Source organism: Sciurus vulgaris (assembly GCF_902686455.1).
Source record: "Sciurus vulgaris genome assembly, chromosome: 1".
Classification (NCBI taxonomy): domain Eukaryota; kingdom Metazoa; phylum Chordata; class Mammalia; order Rodentia; family Sciuridae; genus Sciurus; species Sciurus vulgaris.
Window position 1 is genome coordinate 123,651,482 of NC_136461.1, and position 24,988 is coordinate 123,676,469.

Here is a 24,988-nt window from a genome sequence, read left to right on the forward strand (position 1 = left end):
AAGATTTGGAGGTGACTGTTTTGATGCCAGACTCAGAAGAACTGTCATTGCTCCTAATGTAATGAAATTCTCTTTTAGTTTCATCTGAACTTTGACTTAGTTACATATGAACAATTGGAAAGGGACTGGCCATTGGATAAGTATTTGGAACAGGATCATGTAGTTGACACCAGGTATGATGCTGATTTTAGTGTGCATTAGAAAAGAAGCATTGCCATGGACTAAGGTGACCCTTCTTGTTGATCAGTAGGCTTCAAATCATGATACTTGGAATCTGTTTCAGATTTAGAATATGACATTGGTTTTCCTGGGTAATTATTTAGTTATGGTGGCCTTGATACTTGAGTAAATGCAACTTTTTCAGTTTTGTAGAGTCATTCTTTCTCTCTCTTTCATTCCTCTAGGATCTAACACACGTAACTGGAGTTTTAGATACTTCCCTAGGGGTCAGTAAACCTAGGATTTAACCCCACCTGAATGATATTATGCAGGTTGCTACTCCACTGTAAATCTCAGCTTCCTTAGATATAAAATGAGGATGATAATCAAAATCATCATTTCCTAAAACATATTCTGTAAAACATTTATCATCCAAAATGTGTTATGTTTAAACTACTCTACTTAAGTTGCTGAGAAGTACTAAAGTTAAAGAAACCCTTTTGACTTTGTTTAAACTAGCATTTCTGATTTGGCTATGAAACCTCATCTTTTTCACGTAACATGTGCTAATAGCCTGGGAACTATTTTTCTGCAGAAGAAATTTTTGGAAAATCCTGTATTGGGGCCTTTAAGACCCTTTAGAGATGAATTATTCTAGAGGTAAACCACTAAGTCTGACTTTCTGTGAGCACTTCTCATCTTCTTCCTGCATTCTCCTCCTTTGATTCTATGTAACACCTTTTGCTTTAAGGCATTTTTAATAGACTCATGGTCATCTCATTGTTGTCAAGTGAGGAGTGGGGATAATAATAATACATGACAAGGTCAAGATCAACTAATACAGATGTCCCTTGATTAATGGTGAGGTTATGTCCCAAAAAACCCTTCCTCAGCTGAAAAATGCCTTTCATGTATCCAGCCTACTGAACTTCCTAACTTAGCAGCAGATTGTACCGTACTAGTGGTTTTAATTTCTTCACAATGTACTCAATGGTGAGATTCACTGTGGTATATTTATAATACATAGGAAAGTTATATCAGATTCATTCCACTGTCTTTCCTTTTCCCATCCCTTTTCCCTTCCCTTCAGTCCCCTTTGTCTACTCCACAGAACTCCTATTCTCCCCTCCCCACTTGTTGTGGGTTAGCTTCCACATATCAGTGAAAACATTTGATCTTTGGTTTTTTTGGATTGGCTCATTTTACTTAGCATGATAGTGTCCAGATTCATCTATTTACCAGCAAATGTCACAAAGTCTTAGCTTCTTTATAACTTACTTAGCTTCTTTATAGCTAAGTAATACTCCATTGTGGATATGTATACCACATTTTCTTTATCCATTCATCTGTTAAAGGACACCTAGGTTGACTCCACAGCTTAGCTATTGTGAATTGTGCTGTCTTAAACATTGATGTGCTGTGTCACTGTAGTATGCTGATTTTTAAGTCCTTTAGCTATATACCAAGTGGGATAACTGGGTCAAATGGTGGTTCCATTACTAGCTTTCTGAGGAATCTCCATATTGCTTTCCAGAGAGGTTTTACCAATTTGCAGTACCATCAACAATGTATGACTATACCCTTCTCCCTACATCCTCACCAACATTTATTGTTACTAGTCCTTTTTGTTGTTGTTGTTTTGAGACAGGATCTCAGTAACTTGCTGAGGCTGGTCTTGAACTTACAATCCTCCTACCTCAGCCTTCTGGCTCACTGGAATTATAGGTGTGTGCCACCATGCCTGGCCCATATATTATATTTGTCTGGCCATCAAACCTGGTGTAGCAATACAGACACAATGGGAGTGTCCTTCTGCCAAAACCTGAGTCTAAGAACAATGCACATCCAGATCTTTGATTTTGAAGTAAAGCCCAGGCTCAGTTGCTGTTGCTAGATGAAAAGGAGTAGTCATCTAGTTCTTTGTCACATCATTTCCCCCCATGTCTTGTGGCTGTAACTCCCAGAGTTAATTCTTATCTCTGACTCTTCCATTTTCTTTTTTTCTTTCTTTTGGAGTGGGGAGTGGGCACGGGGGATTGAACCTAGGGGTACATTGCCATTGAATTACATCCCCAGCCCTTTTACTTTATTTATTTTTTTGTTCTGAGACAGGATCTCACTAAGTTACTGAGATAGGCTTTGAGGCCTTGAACTTGTGATCCTCCTGCCTCAGCTTCCTGAATCCCTGGGATTACAGGCATGTGCTACCATGCCTGGCCCATATATTGTATTTATCTGGCCATCAAACCTAGTGTTGCAATACAGTTTTTTAAAATTAATTAATTTATTTATTTTTTTATTTCTTTTGCTCCTCATAGAGTTGGTTCTTAGGTCTGGTGCTGGCTTGTCACCATGGAACTGAATAGCCTGAGTTGGGAGTTCTGTGACTGAACTATAGGTGGGAGGGCCAGTTTCCAAGCCAAAAAAGAGAAATGAAATGTTAATCAAAGCAATAAGAATTGGGCAGAGGTGGGGAGCATGCCATCTTTTTTAGCCCCCAAATATGCTGGTTTCCTTTTTTGTAAAACACTTCTGGTTAGGGGAGGCAAGAGTCAGCTTGAGCAGGAGTTTTAATTGGCAGATTGTAGGAATATTGAAGAGATGATGGGGATAGGACTAGGTCTAAAGGAAATGTGTTTTGAAAGAATGTTCTTGGATCATTAGATGTCAATAGGGAGATCTTTTGACTGGAAGCCAGAAGACCTAGATATTCTCCAGAGTCCTTATACTGATCACAGTGTGGGCAAACCTAGTATAAACTTCTTTCTGTGTCTGGGCTTTGGTTCCTACTGTTTCACAATGCATCATGTCCCCTGTGTGCATACCCATTGCATGTTTCTCATGACAAATCTGTAATGAGGGTGTCAGTCTCATCCTATAGTTCACTATGGAGAACAAGTTGAGAATATTGGTCAGGTATCTTGACTTTCATATTAGAAAGCATTGCTATAACCTTTGCTTCTGGCACAGATATTATTCTGTACCTATGGATCTTCCTTAGTTACTCACAAGTATAGCTAGTGTGGTTCCATCTTGGGAATTTTAATCTTGAGCTTTTTGTTTCTATCTGGTCTTTTACCAGAAGCTAGATAGCAGAATCCTGCAGGAATACATGCTTCCTTTTAGTCTTCTACTACTATGGATTATCTAAGTTGTAATTTAATATTAAGTTAAATAATATCTAACCTGTTTTGATTTATTGCTATGTGCCTGATACTGTCCTAAGCTCTGTGTATTAATTATCTCAGAAGACTTGTGAGGGAGAAACTATTATGCTTTTTCATTACATAGATGGGAGACTTAAAGTACATAACTTGCATAAGGACTCGTGATAGTAGAGTCAAAACAACCTGGAAGTCTGACTTGAACTCACACTCTTAACCACTCCATTATACAACTGTCCTTGGCTCATTAGGAAGTTACATAGCTAAGGAGTAGCCTTGTTCCCCAAGACTGATTTGTAACTGCATTCTACTATAATCAGGAAAGAACTTCAAATCACTCAAATCACTTTGACATAGATTTTCCTTTTTGCCTCATAGTATCCTTGTGTGATCAACATTGACTTCATTTTATAGTTGGTGAAAGAAAAGGCCTAGGGGTAGTGAGTTACCCTTGGGCACACAGTGAATCAAAGATACCACTGAGATTAGAACCAGGCTTTCTGCTTCCCAGTCCAGGACTTTGGTCACTGAAACCTAAAGACATAGGAGCCTCTTTGAACTTGAGTTTCTCCAGCAATCCAGTAAAATGAAAGGCATCTCGGGAGTGCTGGTTGTTGTGTTTGAAGTGATACAACCTTTAAGGAGCAACATTTATATGGCTGTGACTGGGAAATATCACCAGGACTGTGATGGAGGGATTCTAGCACTCTTCAGATTAGTACTAGGAAGGAGGACCAGCAGCAGGTCTGTTCCTCACTGAGCAGTCAGTGGAGACTCTTCCTATTGACATGGGCATTTCTTGTTTCCCTCCTTGGGGAATATAATGATAATGTTCATTTACAAGGTCTTTTGCCTCATAAGGAGCCTCTTGCCTGGTCTCTTGACCTCTCCTGTGGAGTGGATGTAACCTTCCTGTCATTTTCTCCCAGTCCCAGGAGGATATGGCTGTCTGGCCTGATTGAGAGTGACGGTACTTATTAGCCCATCAGTGCGTGAAGTATTGGTGATTAACAGGAGCAGCAGGAATCTCTCCATTATCCTCGGGACAGCTCCTTGAAATCATTTTGCCTGCAATCACAGCTCAATTGCTTTGGATTAGAAGAAATCATTTCCCCTTATAATGCTCTTAACATCAAATTGGGGGATCACAAAGTTTGACTCTCCTTTAGAGTTTGCAGTGGATTTTGAATGATGATGACAGTCAAGTGCAAAAGAATTAATCATTTGCCTGGTGAAATTTAAGAGATGAAGGATAGACAGATCCCCATTTTGGGCAAGAGAATGTTTTCTATGTCTCAAGTGGAATTGTGTTGGGAAGTCAAAATATAGAAGTCATAGCTGGACATGGTAGCACATACCTGTAATCCCAGCTACTCAGAAGACTGAGGCAGGAGGATTACAAGTTCAAGGTCAGCCAGGCAATTTATTGAGACCCTGTCTTAAAAGGAAGGAAGGTGGGGAGAGAGGGAGGGAAAATGAAGGGAATCATAGCCAAATCTCTCTCTTTATAGAAGATGAAATAAGTACCTGGGAAAGTGAGCTGACTTGTCTATCCACTATCACCCAGCTGGTTACTGACAGCACTGAGATTATAATAGCCTTTCATCTCTAGGCACTGTGTGTTCATGGACTATCAGAGTAGAAGGAAAAACTCAACTGTCTATTGGAAATTTTATGATGTGCTATTCCCTGTCAATGATGAAAGTCATACCTACTTTGAAACTAAACTTTCCTTATACCGAGCAATGTTTTTTGTCCATAAAATAACGTGTTGGACAAAAACCTAACCCATCTATCATTTCAGAGCCTTAGTACATTGAATGCTATTATATATAAAAATCCAAACATAAATGATTTTCATGCTTCAGCATTGCAAATTCTACGAATTATAATCGTTTGATAAATCTAAGCTAAATCATTTACTAAGGTTCCATTCAAAGCACATTAAACAAACATGACATTCAGTTCTACTTTTGTTGAGATTCTGTGGTGGTTAAGTTCACAAGAAGGGCACTATGTTTTATTGCTGTGACAGATGAGAAGAAATATAAATTTGTGAGCCAAACCTGATACTGACTGCATGGAAGTCAGTTCCCTGGAACTCAGAAGGACTTGGCAGACAAATCTTGAATGCCCAGAAGATGTGGGGGAAGAGGTGGGCTGTAAGCTAGAGCAGAGCTGTAAGCTAGAGCAGAGAGCTGGTAGAACAGTAAAGAACCTCACTTGCCAAAAGGGAGTCCCTCACTCTTTTTTTTTCATTGTCTTATTTTCATCATGATTGTGATTTTCATCTTCCTGTACACCTTGTATTTTGTGCTTTTATTCTCTAATTTCCTTGCTTATCTGATGACTTCTTTAATCATCTCCATGAAGTTGTAAAATGGTTTTTCCCAGGACAGTGAAATTCAGCACAATGTCCAAGATAATTTATTACATCAACAAAAGATGAAGACTAATAATGACCATTCTTTGTGTGTGTATGTGTATGTGTGTGTGTGTGGTGCTGGGTTTCAAACCTGGAATCTCATGCATGCTAGGCAAGTGCTCTACCACTGAGCTACAGCCTTAGCAACAGCTATTCTGTGACATGTATATGGCACTTACAAGATTCTCAAGTTTATAGGACCAATAGGGTTACTTAGAATGAGAACAGAAAATGTCATCAACTATGATTTTTTCTTTTTTAAATTTGTTCTAATTACTTATTTATGACAGAATGCATTTTGACACATCATACACAAATAGAGTATAATTTCTGATTCTTCTGATTATACATGTTATAGAATCACACCAATGATGTAATCACATATGTACACAGGGTAATAATGTTAGATTTATTCTACTATCCTTTCTACCCCTGTACCCCTCCCCACTTCACTCCCCTCTACCTAATCCAAAATAGCTCTATTCTTCCCTACCACCCCCACTTATTGTGAATTAGCATCTACATATCAGAGAAAACATTCAGCCTTTGATTTCTTGGGTTTGGCTTATTTCTCTTAGCATGATATTCTCTAACTCCATCCATTTACTGGAAAATGCCATAATTTCATTCTTCTTTAAAGCTGAGTAATATTCCATTGTGTGTGTATACATACATATATATATATATGTGATTTTTTAAAATGTTTTTACTTTTTTTACTTTTTAAATTTTATTTGTTCTGATTAGTTGTACATGACAGTTGAATGCATTTATACATTTTGATAGATCATACATAGAGTGTAATCTCTCATTTTTCTGGTTATACATATTGCAGGATCACATCTGTCATGCAGTCATACATGTACTAGAGGTTCTAAAGTCAGTTTCACTTTACTATCATTCCTTCCCCCAAACCCCTTCCCCTCCCTTCACTCCCCTCTACCTAATATAACAATAAGTGGGGGGATAGGGAAGAATAGAGTTACTTTATATGATTTTTCTTTTTGAAGCAGGGTCCCACTGTGTTGCCCAGGCTGATCTCATACTCCTGGGTTTAAGTGGCTCCTACCTTAGCCTCCAAAGTAACTGAGACTACAGATGATGAATACTGCTGCACCAAGCAACTATGTATTTTCTAAGGACCAGTGAAGTACAGGAAGCAACTTTTTGATTTTCATGTTCCTAAAGCTACCACTGTAAGCTTTTGACTACTTTTGAATGGATAACTCATTCACCCTGCAAATATGGTGTTGCTTTCATGGTCATTGCAGCAATTCATCAAATGCTGATGCCTGCAAGGTATCCATTTGGTGTCTATATAGGCTTGATACCCATTGCATCTTGATGTGGTTTCTGTTCTGGGTTGTGGGATATCCTGAGGATGGGAGAAAAGGGGATTATATCAACATAAACAGGGAGATGGATTAAAGAAACACTGTATGTTGTGAGAGTAAGTTGAATAAAGTTCTAAGACAGCTTCCTTTCCATCCCTATTTTTACAAAATTGCCTGTAATTGGTGCTCCCATGAGCTTCAGTGCTTTCCATCTGTAGCTGAGAGTCACTCTGAGGTTAGATATTCCTTTCCAGCTTTGGAAACATCAAAGCAACTGTCTCCAGGCTGATCTTGATATCTAAAAGCCCACACATGCTTTGGGGCTACTAATAGAAAATGGCTTTTGAATGGAAAGATTTGATCCATGTGCAAAGCACTTTCCAGGGCTTATATAAAACTAAGCTGGATTTGTACAAAAATCACATGCAGTATAATACAGCATAATGATGCTGTAATAAAAAATAATCTGGTAAATTCCAGAGTGACCAGATCTTGAAGCTGACAAAGGCTGACTTCCTGACAATCCACTTGTTGGCTCAACTTTTTACCTGGCTACCTCTAATTTCAATCTTTAAACCTCCACTTTGATTTCCAAAGGCCTGCACATTATCATGAGATATGAGCAACTGCTTCCATGCAAACAAGGTAACCCAATAAACAAGTATTCAAAAAAATCTCTGAAAGTTCTTTTCTTGTGGGGTGAGCACCAGGGATTGAACTCAGGAACACTCAACCACTGAGCCACATCCCCAACCCTATTTGTATTTTTTATTTAGAGACACGGTCTCACTGAGTTGCTTAGAACCTCACTTCTGCTGAGGCTGGCTTTGAACTTACCATCCTCCTCCCTCAGTCTCCTGAACTGCTGGGTTTACAGGCATGCACCACTGTACCCAGCTTGAAAGTTCTTTTTAAAGCTTCTGTTTATCAGAGTTCTCCCTCTTGAGTCCAGACATGGCTTATTAGCTATTAATTCCCAGCACATGTGACTCCTGCCTTCTAGGGTATAAGGTAGAATCATTTTTCTAGTCTAGAAGGTCAGAAAGCAGCATCACACAGTGGGGTAGGCCTAGCATTAGGAGCCCCGAGGTCTGTGCAGAGAGCAGATGTAAGAGGGTCAGCTCCTGCCAGGCCGCCTTCAAGTAATTGCTTCCCTAACAAGATCCTCATTTAGAACCCTCTAAAAGTAGACTTTTTACTTGTGAAGAAAGAACAGCCTAAAAAGTCAAGGGGCATCTGAACTCATGTAGCCATTTAAGGATCAAATTAGGAGCCATTCAGCTCCTTCTGATTCCTAGAGTGGTAAATGAAAAGGATAGTTCTTTTACATGTGTTCATCATTCTGTAAAACAGATAGGGTAGTTTGATTATTCACCAAGCAACCTCTTCATGTGCAGAGCTACCCCACAGAATATGCTACTGTGTCCTTTTACAGTGAATGAAAACAGCCTTCATATCAAAGAAAAGTAAAAGATAGTTGAAATGAAACCATTTGGTACTGAATGTGCTAGTCTAGAAGTCATATTCAACAATTTGAAAACCATTATACCAGCTCAGACCCAAGATGCATTTGACCCAGGAGTTTTTCTCAGCTGCTTCTGGGGAGGAGGAAGACGGTGGCACTCACGATGCCAGCATGTGTATGGAAGAGGTGATCACCTTAGGATCTTTACACATCTGTTATTAGTAAAATAATTCCAGTCTTTCCTCAACTACCTTCTGTTTTGTTTTAATTGCTTTTTAGTGCAGTGAATTACATTTTCAGAATAAAGCATTTCTTAAACACTTACTGTGTGCCTAGCACTGTGGGAGATGCTATCATAGATCTACTTATTGATTCTTCTGTGTGGCAGAGGAGACATTACTTGATACTAGTAATGAGCTTTGCTATAAAGATTAGAATTAACCATAGGCAGTCTGCTCTTCTGAATAATAGAATAAGGGACCAAAGATCTGGGAGACATGTGGTAATAACACTTTTGGGTGGAGCAGCATCTTCTTTTCCATCAGAGAGTTGAACTTCCTGGCCTAGCCTCCTAACCAGGGCTCAACTTGATGGCCAAAGGAGATGTAGAAAGCTGGGGTGTGCCTGACCTGGTATGTTAGGCATTGTGCCCTCCAAATCACACCTGTTCCCATATTTGGGAATGGGAAGAGACGGGACACCTTGCTTAGGACTGATGCCTGCTGCTTCTCATCTTCCTGTGCAGAAAGAACAGTTGTGCCTTACATACTGGAAGCCTGTGGTGTGAGAAGGAGCCTAGGCCTGCCCTTTGGACACAGGAGGAACTTAAGGGTGAACATAGAGAGCAGAGATTCTGATTCACCACCAGGTGATGGGAGACCTCAGGAACTTACCAGTCTCCTATTTCACTTCAGTTTCTCATCACCCATGTCTCTTAACTGAGCAATCAGTTAAAAATGTCTGTCTAGGGCTCAGAATGTGGCTCAGTAGTAGAGTGCTTGCCTGGCATGCATAAGGCCCTGGGTTTGATTCCTAGCACTACAAACAACAACAAAACACATGTTTGAGGTAAGATGGCTTCCCCATTTCTGGGTACTGGGGATTGAACCTAGAACCACATCATCTCCAACTTTTTGTATTTTGAGATAGAGTCTTGCAGAGTTGCTAAGCCTGGCCTCAAATTCAGGATTCTCCTGCCACAGCCTTCCACATTGCTGGGATTATAAGTATGCAGCACCATTCCCCAGCAAGCTAAGAGGTTTAAACTGTCTGGCAGTCACTGCTAGGAGGTCATTTTAGTTGGGGAATATCAAGAGGACTAGAAGCAGACAGAGATCTTAAAACAACATGTGGACGATGACTGACCTAATGCCTTTTCATACTAACATGGATGTTCTGGCCTGAAGTAAAAGGAAGAAACAGAATTTACCCCAGGCATGAGGAAACAAACAAAGGTAACATGTTTAGCAGAGATTGGATTCAAGTAGCAGTCCATATGTGGACTTCCAAGGCCTGAAGAGTTCATGAAGATAACAATGAGAAAAATGAACAACTCTCAAGCATAAATGAATCATTTATTTACCCTCAAACAGGTCCTATAAATTTACCAAAACACTGGGTAGCAGGTTAGCACTGCAATAGCAGTTACTTCACACTTTTAAGAGGCTCTTCTTGCTGGGCATGGTGGTGTACGCCTGTAATCCCAATGGCTAAGGAGGCTGAGGCAGGAGAATTGTGAGTTCAAAGCCAGTCTTAGCAACTTAGCAAGGCCCTAAGCAACTCAACAAGACCCTGTCTCTAAATAATATATAAAAAAGGGCTGGGGGTATGGCTCATTGGTTAAGCATGGCTTTCAATCCCCAGTACCAAAATATAAGCTCTTCTTGACTGCTGATATCACTTTGGGGATTTCAAATGTGATCAGTGGACTGTATGGTGTTATCAGGTAGTCACAACTGAAGTCAGATCATCCCAAACATGACTGATGTTAGACTGGGTTATTGGGTGACAGTCACAGTGATATAAACTGAAGTCTATGGTGATGGGATATTTGAGAGCCACTGGGGTAAGAGCCTGAGCTTAAAAAAATTTTTTTTCATGTTTCTCTTTAGGTTCCAGATTTTCTTTAAGGTATATGTGTGTGTGTGTGTGTGTGTGTGTGTGTGTGTGTGTGTGTGTGTGTGAAACTCCATATTTCATAGTTTTCTCATTTTTACTCTGTGAAAGAAGTGACTAATATCAGATTATAGTAAGTGATCCACCTTTGAGATCCTGTCCTGAGAACCCTGCCTGTGTCTCTTCCTCACAGCCTGCTGGGGTTGCTGAAGACTCTGGGACCTGGTTTCTTTGTCCTCTCCCTACTCTCCTAGTTAAGCAGTGGGACACTGGGAGTCAGGGGCTAGTTCTCTTCTTGGGCTCCTAAAGTAAAAGGTTAAACAGCAAAACAGGAGACAGTAGCCACCCAAGTGATCGATGTCTTAGAGTAAGCCTGGGAAAGCTCACCTTAGCCTTAGTTAGCAAAGCATCAATTGACTCAGCTGTTAGGCCAAGGCTTCCAGTCCCTGAAGCATCACAGCCCTTGGTCTATAGGAGCTCCTAGGAAATCTGACATCTGGGCAAAGAAACTGCTGAGTTCCTCTTGGTTTGATGCACCTATGAACATTTGATAATGGTTGGCAAAAAGATGTTGAAGCATATTGTCTAATATGGTTATACTATATGGGAAGAAAGGGTTGGGGCTAAGTGTAGAATTGGTGTATTTGTCACCGTATATCCTTTCAGTTGATTGATTGATTTAGAACGGTGGTGGCAGTTTCTATTTTCTGGAGCATTTCAAAAAGAAAAAGTGTTTTCATACTCTTCTTTGTGAGTATGAACACATCTGAACAACCTTAGGATTTTCCATCTCTTTCCTTTGCTGGCTTTCTGGGTTTTTGATCACATGCCCCTTGCACATCCCCACACACCCCCATCCCTTCTTGTGTCTTTGTAGAGTCACCATGTCCTTCACTTGTTCTTTTCCTTCCTTCTCCCCAGAGTCAAGCTATGCGAATCGTCCGGACAGTGGGGCAGGCCTTTGAGGTCTGCCACAAGCTAAGCCTACAACACACACAGCAGAACGCAGATGGCCAAGAAGATGGGGAAAGTGAGAGGAACAGCAATGGCTCAGGGGACCCAGGTAGGCAACAATGCTGCATTGGATACGTATGGAGAGGCAGGTAGACTACTGCAGTGGATCACTGCCCCAAATGCCAGGTTAATAATTTACTTAAAATTTTTAAAAATTTTTTTCCATGTTTCTCTCTAGGTTCCAGATTTTCTTTAAGGTATATGTATTAGAGAGAGTGTGTGTGTGTGTGTGTGTGTGTGTGTGTGTGTGTGTGTGTGTGTGTTTCAGTGGAAATTGAACCCAGCAGCACTCTGAGCTACATCCCCAACCCTTTTTATTTTTTAATTTTGAGATAGGGTCTTCTTAAAGTTGCCCAGACTGACCTTGAACTTGCAATCTTTCTATCTCATCCTCCCAAGTTACTGGGATTACAGGTGGGTGCCCCTGTGCCCAGTATTTATTACTTTTTATAACCAAAATATTGAAGATGTTTAAATTATTAAGCCAGGAGGAATTTAAGTTGGATATTAGGAAACATTTTGTAAAGATAGAGCTGTTTATGCTACCATAGCTCTACATTTCCCATCCAAAGAAATATTTAGTAGAAAAAGCATCCTCTTTAAACAAATTAGAAATAAAAATTCACAGATACTTGAATTTTTTTTTTTTTTTTTTTTTTTTTTTTTTGTACAGGGAACTGATTCCAGGGATCCTTAACTACTGAGCCATATCCCCAGTCCTTTTTATTTTTTGGTTCAGGTCTTACTAAATTGCTGAGGCTGCTCTTGAACTTGGCATCCTTCTGCCTCAGCCTCCGAGTCTTTGGGATTATAGGCATGCGCCACCATGCCTGGCAATGTTTTGGTTTTTTTGAAGTTCTAAATTCTATAGTTCTATAATTCTTCAATGTGGACAGTATTTTAGTACCTCCAATTTTCAAGTCTCATTTCAAGTCTCAGGAAGGAGAAGAGGATGTCTTTTGTTATAATTGTTATTTAACAGTAAATATTATATATATGCATATATCAATATGAAAATATATATTAATTTATATAATGTATAATATGGTATGTAAATATATATTAATAGCTATATATAAATATATATTAGCAAGAAAAAGAACCAAGTGGGAAATCCAAGAAAACAAACTAAAACTATTAGAACTAAGAGAATTCATAAATATCTATGGTTTTCATATATTCTAATAACAATTGGTTAAAAATCATAATAGAAGAAAATCTATTAAAATAAAAGCTCTTAGTGATAAAATACAGATGAATAAATATATTATTTCACATTTTTTAAATGGCCTATTCCTGGATAGAAAATCTCAACATTGTAAAAATGTTAATTCTTGTGTTCATCTATAGTAAAATATTAATATTTAATATTAAAATATTTAAAAACAACATTTAACATAATGCAAATTTTTAGCAGTGAAAGGGAAATCATGGTGAGCTATAAAATTCAAAACTCATGGGATCCAGTTGAAATAGAGCTCAAAGGAAAACCCAAAGTTCTGACTATTTAAATTAATAGATGACATGTCCTGAAAGTCAAATGAATTAAGCATCCAACTCAAAAAATTAGAAAACAACAAAATAAATCTTACTTTGGAAGTGACAGGTTCGTAACAGGTTCTTGATTTGCATTCTAACTGTACCATCTTGAGTTGTGTGATATTGGGCAAGTTCTATAATCTGTGACTTAATTTTTTTAAATTTATTTTTATGTAAACAAATGGGATACATGTTGTTTCTGTTTGTACATGGAGTAATAGCATACCATTTGTGGAATCATACATATACATAGGGTAATGATGTTTGATTCATTCTGTTATTTTTTCCTTCCCCCCAACCCCTCCCACCCCTCTTTTCCCTTTATACAGTCCCTCCTTCCTCCATTCTTGCCCCCCTCCTACTCCCCATTATGTGTCATCATCCACTTATCAGCGAGATCATTCATACTTTTTTTTTGAGATTGACTTATCTCACTTAGCATGATATTCTCCAATTTCATCCATTTGCCTGCAAATGCCATAATTTTATTATTATTTATAGCTGAGTAATATTCCATTGTATATGTATACCACAGTTCCTTTATCCATTCATCAATTGAAGGACATCTAGGTTGGTTCCACCGTCTGGCTATTGTGAATTGAGCAGCTATGAACATTGATGTGGCTGTATCTATGTAGTATGCTAATTTTAAGTCCTTTGGGTATAGGCCAAGGAGTGGGATAGCTGGGTCAAATGGTGGGTCCATTCCAAGTTTTCTAAGGAATCTCCACACTGCTTTCCAGAGTGGCTACACTAATTTGCAGCCCCACCAGCAATGTATGAGTGTACCTTTTTCCCCACATCCTCTCCAACACCTATTGTTGCTTGTATTCTTGATAATCACCATTCTAATTGGGGTGAGATGGAATCTTAGTGTAGTTTTGATTTGCATTTCTCTTATTACTAAAGATGGTGAACATTTTTTCATATGTTTGTTGATTGCTTGTAGATCTTCTTCTGTGAAGTGTCTGTTCATATCCTTAGCCCATTTGTTGATTGGGTTATTTGTATTCTTCGTGTAGAGTTTTTTGAGTTCTTTATATATTCTGGAAATTAGTGCTGTATCTGAAGTATGAGTGGCAAAGATATTCTGTAGGCTCTCTCTTCGCATTGCTGATAGTTTCCTTTGCTGAGAGAAAGCTTTTTAGTTTGAATCTATCCCAGTTATTGATTCTTGCTTTTATTTCTTGGGCTATGGGAGTCCTGTTAAGGAAGTCTGATCCTAAGCCAACAAGTTGAAGATTTGGACCTACTTTTTCTTCTATAAGATGCAGGGTCTCTGGTCTGATTTCAAGGTCCTTGATCCATTGTGAGTTGATTTTTGTGCAGGGTGAGAGATAGAGGTTTAGTTTCATTCTGTTGGATGTGGATTTCCAGTTTTCCCAGCACCATTTGTTTAAGAGGCTATCTTTTCTCCATTGCATATTTTTGGCACCTTTGTCTAGTATGAGAAAATTGTATTTATTTGGGTTTGTGTCCATGTCCTCTATTCTGTACCATTGAGCTACCTTTCTATTTTGGTGCCAATACCATGCCGTTTTTGTTACTATTGCTTTGTAGTATAGTTGAAGTTCTGGTATTGCGATACCTCCTGTTTCATTCTTCCTGCTAAGGATTGCTTTAGCTATTCTGGGTTTCTTATTCTTCCAGATGAATTTCATGATTGCTTGCTCTATTTCCGTAAGGTACATCAATGGGATTTTAATTGGAATTGCATTGAATCTGTATAGCACTTTTGGTAGTATGGCCATTTTAACAATATTAATTCTTCCTATCCAAGAACATGGGAGATCTTTCCATCTTCTAAGGTCTTCCTCAGTTTCTTTCTTCAATGTTTTGTAGTTTTCATTGTAGAGATCTTTTACCTCTTCAGTTAGATTGATTCCCAAGTATTTTATTTTTTTGAGGCTATTGCAAATGGAGTTGTTTTCCTCATTTCCCTTTCAGCTGTTTCGTCACTTGTGTATAAAAATGCTTTAGATTTATGTGTGTTGATTTTATAGCCTGCTATTTTGCCAAATTCATTGATGAGGTCTAGAAGTTTTCTGGAGGAGGTTTTTGGATCCTCTAAATATAGAATCATGTCATCAGCAAATAGTAACAGCTTAAGTTCCTCTTTTCCTATTCTTTTCCCTTTAATTTCTTTAGTCTGCCTAATTGCTCTGGCTAGAGTTTCGAGGACAAAATTGAATAGAAGTGGTGAAAGAGGACATCCCTGTCTTGTTCCTGTTTTTAAAGGGAATGGTTTTAGTTTTTCTCCATTAAGAATGATGTTGGCCATGGGCTTAGCATCAATAGCCTTTACAATGTTCAGGTATGTTGTATGTGGGGGTGGTAATATACACTTATAATCCTTGCTACTCAGAATCTGGAATTTGAGGCCAACCCGAGAAGCTTAGTAAGATCCTATGTCAAAAAATAAGTAAATAAATAAATAAGAAGGACTAGGGTATAGCTCAGTGGTAGAGTATTCGGTCTAGCATGTGTGAAGCCCTGTGTGTAGTCTCCAGTACCAAAAGAAAGAGGGAGAGAGGAAGGGAGGGAGGGAGGGAGGGAGGGAGGGAAAGAGAGAAAGAGAGAGAAAAGAGAAATCAAATTTAGAATTGTGATATAGTGTGTTGTCAATTACTATATTATAAATCCATATACACAAATGTATGTAGGTATATATGTATATATACACTCATGTCTCTTATACATAGACTGACTCCTACATGATACACAAGAAGCTGACTATTGTAGATGCTAGGGTGGCAGGAAGATTTACTTTCCACCACACTTTTAAAATTTTTTTTATTTTGGACATTTAGTAGTCATGAATTTAGAAAGCCTGACATTTTCTTCTAGTTCTCAGTTTCTATGTGATCACAAGGACTCACTTATTTGGCTCTTGGCTCATTCATTTTTATTAGATAGTGGTACTTTCTTCCTAATGCAACCATCTCAGTAATCTTGACTAACAAAAAAATTTACCATTTAGATACAGCTTTATATTTTTCTATGTACCCTTGGCCAATCCTAGCTTACAACAGGTCATAGTATTAATGTAAACTTTTAAAACTTTCCATTTTTGTGCTCTGAGGCTTAGAGATAAAACAGAATTACAGTTAGATTTTGGCAACTATTCCACAAATCTCTGCTGGTCAGTGAGTAGAGTGTAATGGTGACAGTTGATTATAAACCTCACCTAGAGACTCTAAGACACTCAGAACTGCCCACTTTCCTCAGAGCAGAGACCTCGACCATTGTGCTCACTTCTGTGCTGGAGGATGCTGTCAGAGAGTCAACTGGGGAATCATGATTTCTTACCTTGTTGAGGCCTTTTTAAAAATTTTTAAATTTTTTGGTATAAGGGATTGAACTCAGGGGCACTTTACCACTGAGTCACATCCCCACCCTTGTTAGTTTTTATTTTGAGGCAAGGTCTTGCTAAGTTGTGAGGCTGACTTTGAATATGCAATTCCTCACTTCAGCCTCCCAAACTGCTGAGATTACAGGTGCCATCACACCCAGCTTGTTAACACCTCTTTGGTGGTGCCCTGCTCCCCTGTTGATGGAGACCTGCAGTTTCCAGGAGCTTTCAAACCATAGTCTCACCAGTGGCAGGCATATGCACATACAAAGAAATTCTCATCAGAAAGTAAAGGGCGTTCCAATGAAACCAATTCATTCTGTAGTGAAAGGGGCTGGACACAGGGTGCTTGCCCATAGACTGAGCATTTGAACACCTTTGTTATCACAGAAGTCCTGTCTAAGGAGCCTGCTCTGATCTGGAAGTACTTAATCAGAATAATCAGAATTTACTGCTTGGCTGCTAGCCAGAGAGGTCAGGATGGTCTGGGTTGGCTTTTTTTTTTTTTTTTTTTTTTTCTTCTCAATGCAATGCTAAGGATCAAATCCAGGGCTGTGCGTGTTAGTCAGTTGCTCTACAACTGAGCTACACTCTCAGCCCCTGGATTGGCCTTTTGAAGAGAAATGCCTGTGTAGCATTTCTTATAGACAGTGCCAAGGGTAGGCCTTATTTCTCCCTACAGTAGGAGCTACTCTTTCCTCCCATCTCCAGCCCCTGTTACCATCTGCTGGTTGGGCTGGGTTGATGTAATTTCTTGGGGTGCTGTGGAGGATTCACTCTGGGAAGTCAGTGGAAGTTCCATTAGGGATCTCTTCCAGTCCTTTTCTTTCAGTTCTATTTCCCCCACTCCTACCTGTGTGCCACTAGCTCCTTCCTGCCTCAAATGTATCAGTTAACCTCTGGCCACAGTTAACACTGTTCTATCTGCCAGGAGTCCCTGCATGCACCTTGAGCAGACAACCTACTCACACTGCAGTCCCAGCATCCTATTTTCTGGGAGTCCTGCCTTCTAGCCCCACTTTCCCATTCTCTTCTCTTCCCCTTCCAGAAAATTCAAATACTTTTTCTCATCCTGGGTTCCTGTGTTCTTTGCTCCAAGTTGATATTATTGACATTAATGTGTACCAGACATATAGTGTCCTCTATTTTTAGTAGAGTTTGTACTCTGGGAAGATGAGGAATTCCTAGGACAATAAATACTTGTTAAATAAACTGACAAGCACTGTCAGTGAGTGTGGCCAAGGTGTGCATATTTATTAGTCATTGTCAAAAAGCACTAATTAAATGCTTACTCTATGCCAACATAAGCATGGAGATTGAGGAGATATTTCAACAGGGAGTGATGTTTGAACTGCCTCTTGATGAAAAATGATGACACATGGGATGGGGGAGTTCTGTGGAATTGAGGTGATAAAGCACAGAGGACGAGACAGAAGGCTGGATCAAGTATTGATGCGGCAGAGATGGTGATGGATAGAGGCTAGCGCCGTTTCACTCTTTAGCTGTAATAGGTGATCAGCATAGAAGTAATGGGTCCACTGGCTGTGTTCACCTTTCTTTTTAATTATGTTTTTAGAGATAGTTTTCTTGACTCACATTAACATACATATGTGTTAGCCACTTTTGTGTCACTAAGACCAAGATACCGGACAAAAACAACTTAGATGAAAATTTTATTTTGGACTCACGGTTTCAGAGTTCAGTCCATAGTTGCACAGCTCCATTGTTCTGGGCCTGAGATAAGGCAGAATATCATGGTAAAAAGGAATGATGGGGGAACACTGCTCTGTTCATGGTGTTCAGGAAGCAGAGAACATGCCATGAGCCCAGGAAAAGATACAACAAAAGGTCATGTCCCCAGTGGCCTATGTCCTCCGGCCACAACTCACCTGCCTACAGTTACCACCCACTAGTACATTCAAATTAGTCTACCAAATGGATTAATCCATTGATGAGGTTTCAGCTCTTATAACGTAATCATTTCATCTTTGAACATTCCTGCGTTGGGGATCATGCTTTCAAAAATGAACTTTCCAGGGGACATTTCTGAATCTAAACCATAGCAACATGATATCTTGATTGCTTGGTATCTTTTATGTACCACTCTCCCTAACAATATAATTAATATTCTACATGTAGTTGGCTCCATCACAGGAAATCCTATTGGGCCCAATGGAGTTTCTTCAAAATTTAAAATATTAAACAGACACTGAGTTTGCTCAAGGAGGTCAAGCATGCATTGGTGGTTTCTAAATCATATTGGCATCGTACAGGGGAAACAAAGCATGTGGGCTTGTCCCTGCTCATGTAAGTGAGAATGTGACCTGAGGAGTGATGGAAATTATGTTAGGGAGGTATATGTATATGTGTGTATCCTCAGATATAGAGTGAAAGATTATTTGTGTGGTATGGGTATTAAACCCAGGGGTGCTCTACCACTGAACCTATATCCCCAGCCCTTTTTATTTTTTATTTTGAGACAGTCTCACCAAGTTGCCCAGGCTAGCCTCAAATTTGTGATCCTCCTGCCTTGGCCTCTCAGTTAGCTGGGATAACAGACATGCACCACTGTGCCCTCACATGATTGTGTAAACTAGGTACATTAGAAATTTGCAGAATAAGGTTGACAGGCTGGAAACCCAGAGAAGAGTTAATTTGAGTCTGAAGGCTATCTGCTGAAGAATTCCCCTTTCCTCCTTGGAGGTCAGTCTTAGTTCTGTTCAGCCCACATATGACATAGAGGGTAGTCTGCTTGGCTCAGAGTCTACTGATTTAAGTGTTAGTCTCATCTTAAAAAATAATAATAATACCTTCACAGCAACTTCTGGAATAACGTTTGGCCAAATTATCTGGGTCCCCCCAGTGACCTTGCCCAGTTGGCACATACAGTTAGTTAACTGGGGCAATGGACTAGAGATGCAGAACAATTGGGTTTGGATCCTGACTCTGCTACTTGTCAGCTAAATGATCCTCAGCAATCTTCACATTCTCTCTGGATTTTGTGTGTCTCCTTTGTCAGATGTTGTGAACGAATGTAGCACAGTGCCTAACATAGTGTGCTGACTTATTTTTTTGTTTTGTTTTGGGATTTTTTTTTGGGGGGGGGGAGGGGGTGGTACTAGGGACTGAACCCAGAAGTGCTTTATCACTGAGCTACATCCACAGTACTTTTTATTTTTTTAATCTTGAGATGGGGTTTCACTATGTTGCTGAGAGACTCTTTTAAGTTGGTCTTGAAACTTATGATCCTCCTGTCTCAGCCTCTTGAGAAACTGGGATTATAGTTATATGCCATCACATGAGTTAGCTATTTAGCTTGGGTTTCAGTGCTGACTTTAGAATATCTGACTTCATGTGTACTCTGAGGTGAGTGGACAAGGAGATCTCTGAAGTACTGTGATTTTATGATAGGTCCAAGTTCCATGGTGGATCAGGTACCTTCTCATTGTCATGTAATGCTGTATTCACGAAGTTGAACACGCTGAGTATTAGCACTTACAATTATTATTTGGATCTGAGGTTGGAAGTATTTTCTTATCCAGGAAGGCTGTGTTATGCCTCACCCCCTAAACACTTCCTTTTTACTGCTCTACTCACTGTTCATTGTCTATAAACCACTAGGATCATGTTTCTTCTTTTCATAAATACTTTTCTCAGAAGCATTTATTGACTCCACTAGGATTTTCCTCTGTAATGGAGCACCTTGAGGGTCCAGAGGAGAGCTGTTAGTTTTGTTTTTTTTTTTTTTTTTTTTTTTTTACAAGGATCTGACTTCTGTTGGGAGCTTTTCATTTCATGCAGTGTTTATCTTTCTAGTAGAGCCTCCATGTGATATGATGGCAGGCCTTTTATTGTGCAGAAGAAACTCATTTACTCTTGGTAACTGGAAAGTGTAAGTCCTGCAGAGGCTTCGCTGTCTTCTTTGATGTCCTGTCAGTGCTTTCCTTTCTGGGTTTTAGCCATGCTTTTAATGAGGTTATTCACTTTTATTGTGTACACCTCCTCTCTCTTTCCCTCTCTGTGCCTTTCTTCCCTCCTCATTCTTTCCACTGTTCTCTACCCTGGGGGAGATTTATCTTTTGTGTGTTTTGGCAGAAGCTACCCTAGGCCATTCCTGGGGCTCAGAGCCAGGTGGGGGTCACTGCCCCTGTCCCACTTGCCTTGTCTTGCCCTGTGTTGCTTCTCTGGCTCCTGGAAAGGTCTTCCTGGGAGAGATTTTGCTCCCCTGGAGGTGTGCCTCTGCCCTTGGCGCAGACAATCCAACACATGGAAGGACTTGGAACACTTTAAAAGAATAAACGTCTTGAAAATGAAACTGGGCAGGGTGGGGTGGCAAGAGCACTTATCACATATCAGCAAAAATCACATATATAATGTTAATAACTAAAGCCCTCATATTGTACATTGTATCTCTAGACTTGTTCATTCTACATATCTGATACTCTGTATTTGTTCACCTACATCTCCCTGTTTCCATTCTCACCCCCATCCATTGGAACCAATTGTTTTATTCTCTACTGATATTTATTCAACTACTTTTTAGCGAGATGATGAATATATTAAATTTGCCTGACTTTAGTCACCATTGCACTACATACAACTATACCAAAATGTTATTTTGTGTCTTAAACAAACAAACAAAAAAAATCCAAGTAAAATAAAAACTTTTGCCATCTAGACAAAATTAACACTGGATGGATAATGATTGATTGGTTGATTGTGTTACTGGGGATTAAACCCAGGGACTTCCAATCCTCCTATCTCAATCTCAAGTAGCTAAAATCACAGGTGTGTGCCACTGCACCCAGCAATGGATAACTATTTCTGAGGCACTTTTGACATCTATTGGGTATGGCCATCCTGTTTGATTGGAACAGCAAGCAGCCCCCTTTGACTTCCCAGCATTTCTGCTCTCCCACACCTGCACTTCCCTCTCCCTTGGGCCACCATTGTCTGAGCCTTTGCTCTCCTCATCTTCTAGCTCCTTTGTTTTTATCTCTTCCTTCACTCAACAAATGTTTTTCTTTTTTTTCTTTTCTTTTTTTTTTTTTTTTTTGCGGTGCTGGGGATCGAACTCAGGGCCTTGTGCTTGCAAGGTGAGCACTCTACCAACTGAGCTTTCTCCCCAGCCCAACAAATGTTTTTCAGGTCCATACTATGTGTCAGACTTGATTCAGGAACTAGAGATTTTATAAATAAGGCAATAAGTTTCCTGCTGGGGAGGAGCTCACATTCAAAGTTGTTGTAGGGTATGCAAACAAGTTTAAGTGAGATTAAGTTACAGGTTTAAAAGCAGAGAAGAAACTTAGGCAGGTGGGGCAGGTGGGGACTAAGAGTGGAAGGCAGCTGGGCCTGGTGGTACATGCCTGTAATCCTAGCAACTGGGAGACTGAGGCAGGAGGATTGCAACTTTAAGCCTGCTTGATCAACTTAGTGAGACCCTGTCTCAAAAAAATCAAAAGGGCTGGGTATGTAGCTCAGTGCTAGAGCTAGGTTTAATTCTCAGTACCATAAAAATAGACACATACATACATACATACATACAAACAAATATAGGAAGACAAAGTGCTCGTGGTTAAAGGCACAACCAGACTGTCAGCTTTAAGCCCCAGCTCTGTCCTAACAAGCCAGGTGCCTTGGTTTCTTTATCTGTCCAGGGGGGATAATAATAGTGCCCACCTCTTACAGTGGTTAAGATGATAAATGAGTTAATACATGTTAAACCATTAAACTATTGCATGGAACACAGTAGTACCAGTTAAGATTAAACTATTACTATTAGGGTTTCAAGGTAAAACATGACCTTGTCAAACTCTTTTGGATTGAACTTATAACTCCTTATTTTTTTGTTGTTGTTGTTGTTTGTTTTGTTTGGTTTTGTTTGGTTTTGGTTTTGTCTGTACCAGTGCTTGGCAATACCCCAATTCTGCATCCATCCAGCAGGACTTAGTCATTGTAACCCTGTAGCACCAAATGGCACTAAGGAAAACCGCTATCCATAGATTCGTTAACTCATTGGTGACCCCCAAACTTGACCTGGATGACTCTGCTATTCAGCAGTTCTGCTTGTCCCCAGCTCCCTTCTCGGTGACAATAGTCTTCTCCTGCCCAAGATTAACCCTTTCACCTGTCTCTGCATTCTACCCCAGTGTCACTTCTTCCCAAACCTTGAACTATCAATTATCTCAGTCCTCTATCTTCATTTGAATCTTCTGTGTTCCATTTTTCTTCCAACTACAGATTGATAAGGTCAAGTCTTTTCTATCCTAAAAACAACAAAATAAAACTTCCTTTTTCCTATTTCTCTCCCTAGCCTATGACCTTATTTCTTTTCTTTCCTTCATAGCCAAGCTTCTTGTAAACTTACCTATACTCACTGTTAACCTCCTTATTTCTTTCCATTCTTGCTATTAATTCTCAGTCTCCAGTGACCTAATGACTAAAACTATCCTGCCAGTCTTTCCTGAAGCTACCAGGAAAGACCCTGAATTTCTAGCCTTTCTCTGTAGGTTTCACCCATGGGAGTAGAGCACATAACTTCCACAGTTTCTGAGGCACCCCTACCCCAAAACTCTTGCTCTTTTTTCTCTGCAAGTTGCAAGATCCTTTGTAAGATCTCCCTTAAGTGTTGATGTTTCTCCTGAACTTGGTCCCTTGGTTCTTTTCTGACTTCTTATGGTTTCAGCAAATGTCTATCTGCTGGACCTCTCCAGAACTCTCCACCTTTTTTTTTTTTTTTTTTTTTTTTTGGTGGTTGAGGGAATTGAACCCAGGGGTACCCTACCACTGACCCATATCTCTAGCCCCTTCCTCCCTCCCTCCCTCCCTCCCTCCCTTCCTCCCTCCCTTCCCTCCCTCCCTCCCTCCTTCCTTCCTTCCTTCCTTCCTTCCTTCCTTCCTTCCTTCTTCTTTCTTTCATTTTGAGACAGGGTTACACTAAGTTGTACAGGCTGGCCTCAGACTTGAGATCTTCCTGCCTCAGCCTCCTGAGTTACTGGGATTACAGGCATACACCATAGCACCTAGCCTCATATGCTATCTTAGTCTGCTTGGCTGCCATAACACAGTGCAATACACTGCATGTATTCTTTCACTGATCACTGTTTCAGAGGTTGAGAGAGCAAAGGTCAAGGTGCTGGCCAATTCTGTGTCCTCACTAATCTCTTTATATGGGTTCTTCACTGATGACCTCATTACCATCCAAAGGTCCCTTCTTCAAATACTATCACATTGGGGTTATGACTTCAATACATGAATTTGGTGGGGAGAAGAGGATACGAATATGTGGTCCACACCTGTATGCAACATGATGGAATCTCCATTAAGCTCTTACTCACACACCATTTCAATACATGTAAAACTGAACTCATTCCCTTACCCACAATCCTGTTCCCCCTGAAATTTCCTTATAGAATGCCAGTTTCCATCCAAGCATCTAAATCAGAAATTTAAAAACTCATCCTATACATTTCCCTGCCACCACATATGATAGACAAGTATCCAGCTAAGCCTTGTGATTTCTGCCCCTGCATTTTTTATATCAACCTACCTTCTCTGTTTGTTACCCCAATTGCTTAAACCCTTATGTTTCTCACTTTAGAGTATTGTTTTATCTTGTTCCTTTTGCATCTATCCTGCACCATATCTCTAGGGTGAAATTTTAAAGAATGAATGGTATTACCTGTTTTTAATCCTTAAAGATACTCTCTCAGTCAGGTTCTTCCAGACAGAACCATTTGTGGTACCCTGACCTGCTGTGGATTTCCATGCCTCTTTGTCTTGGCACTTGCTTTGCCCTCTACCTAGAGTGTCTCCCATGGCCCTCCCTCCCTTCCTCATTCCTGCTTCTTTACCTGCCTTCACTGGTATTTCCCCTGTAGGAGTTGCTTTCTTCCCTGCACAGGCTTTAAACTCCACCTATTAGGTGCTTCTCTCTCTTCTTGCACCTGAGATTGCTCTCCCATAGATACTCACAGCCTCAGGCTACAACTATGGTTTCTGTCTTTTTCCTCCATCAGGCTAGAGAAGCATTGAAAACACAGATTTATCTTAATTCATCTTTATGCTCCATGTGTAATAGACATCTATCATATACAAGGTGCTTAATAAATGCTTATTGGAAAAACGAATGAAATAAGCATGTCTAATGTCCTCTAGTTACTATTTAGTATATCAAGTTGAAATAGTTTAAACAGTTCAGAAAGCATCACTGTCTGCACCCCCAATCTTGGTCTTACTTTCTTAGGTTATATTTTGGAAACCGTAGTGCCACCACTCCATTAGTTTCCTGAATTTCCAGAAAATTTTTTTTTGTCTTTTCTTTTGCCTGAATTTCTCTATGCTGAGACAGTTGTGGATACCAGATTTTCTCCTTTATGTACTAGGTCGTTAGTTATGTATGGTCATTAGTTTTAGGACCTTC

The 24,988-nt window shown here is 39.8% G+C and overlaps 1 protein-coding gene across 7 annotated transcripts in view; it reads left to right on the top strand.

The window, feature by feature from the left end:
- LOC306659173 (uncharacterized protein C1orf226) overlaps positions 1–24,988 on the top strand; it is a 332,178-nt gene that overhangs the window by 271,556 nt on the left and 35,634 nt on the right. For all 7 annotated transcript variants that reach the window (XM_079136582.1, XM_079136583.1, XM_079136587.1 and 4 more), the window contains one exon: positions 11,583–11,724. In XM_079136582.1, the coding sequence (XP_078992708.1) occupies positions 11,583–11,724 (142 nt within the window). The remainder of the gene's footprint in view (positions 1–11,582; positions 11,725–24,988) is intronic.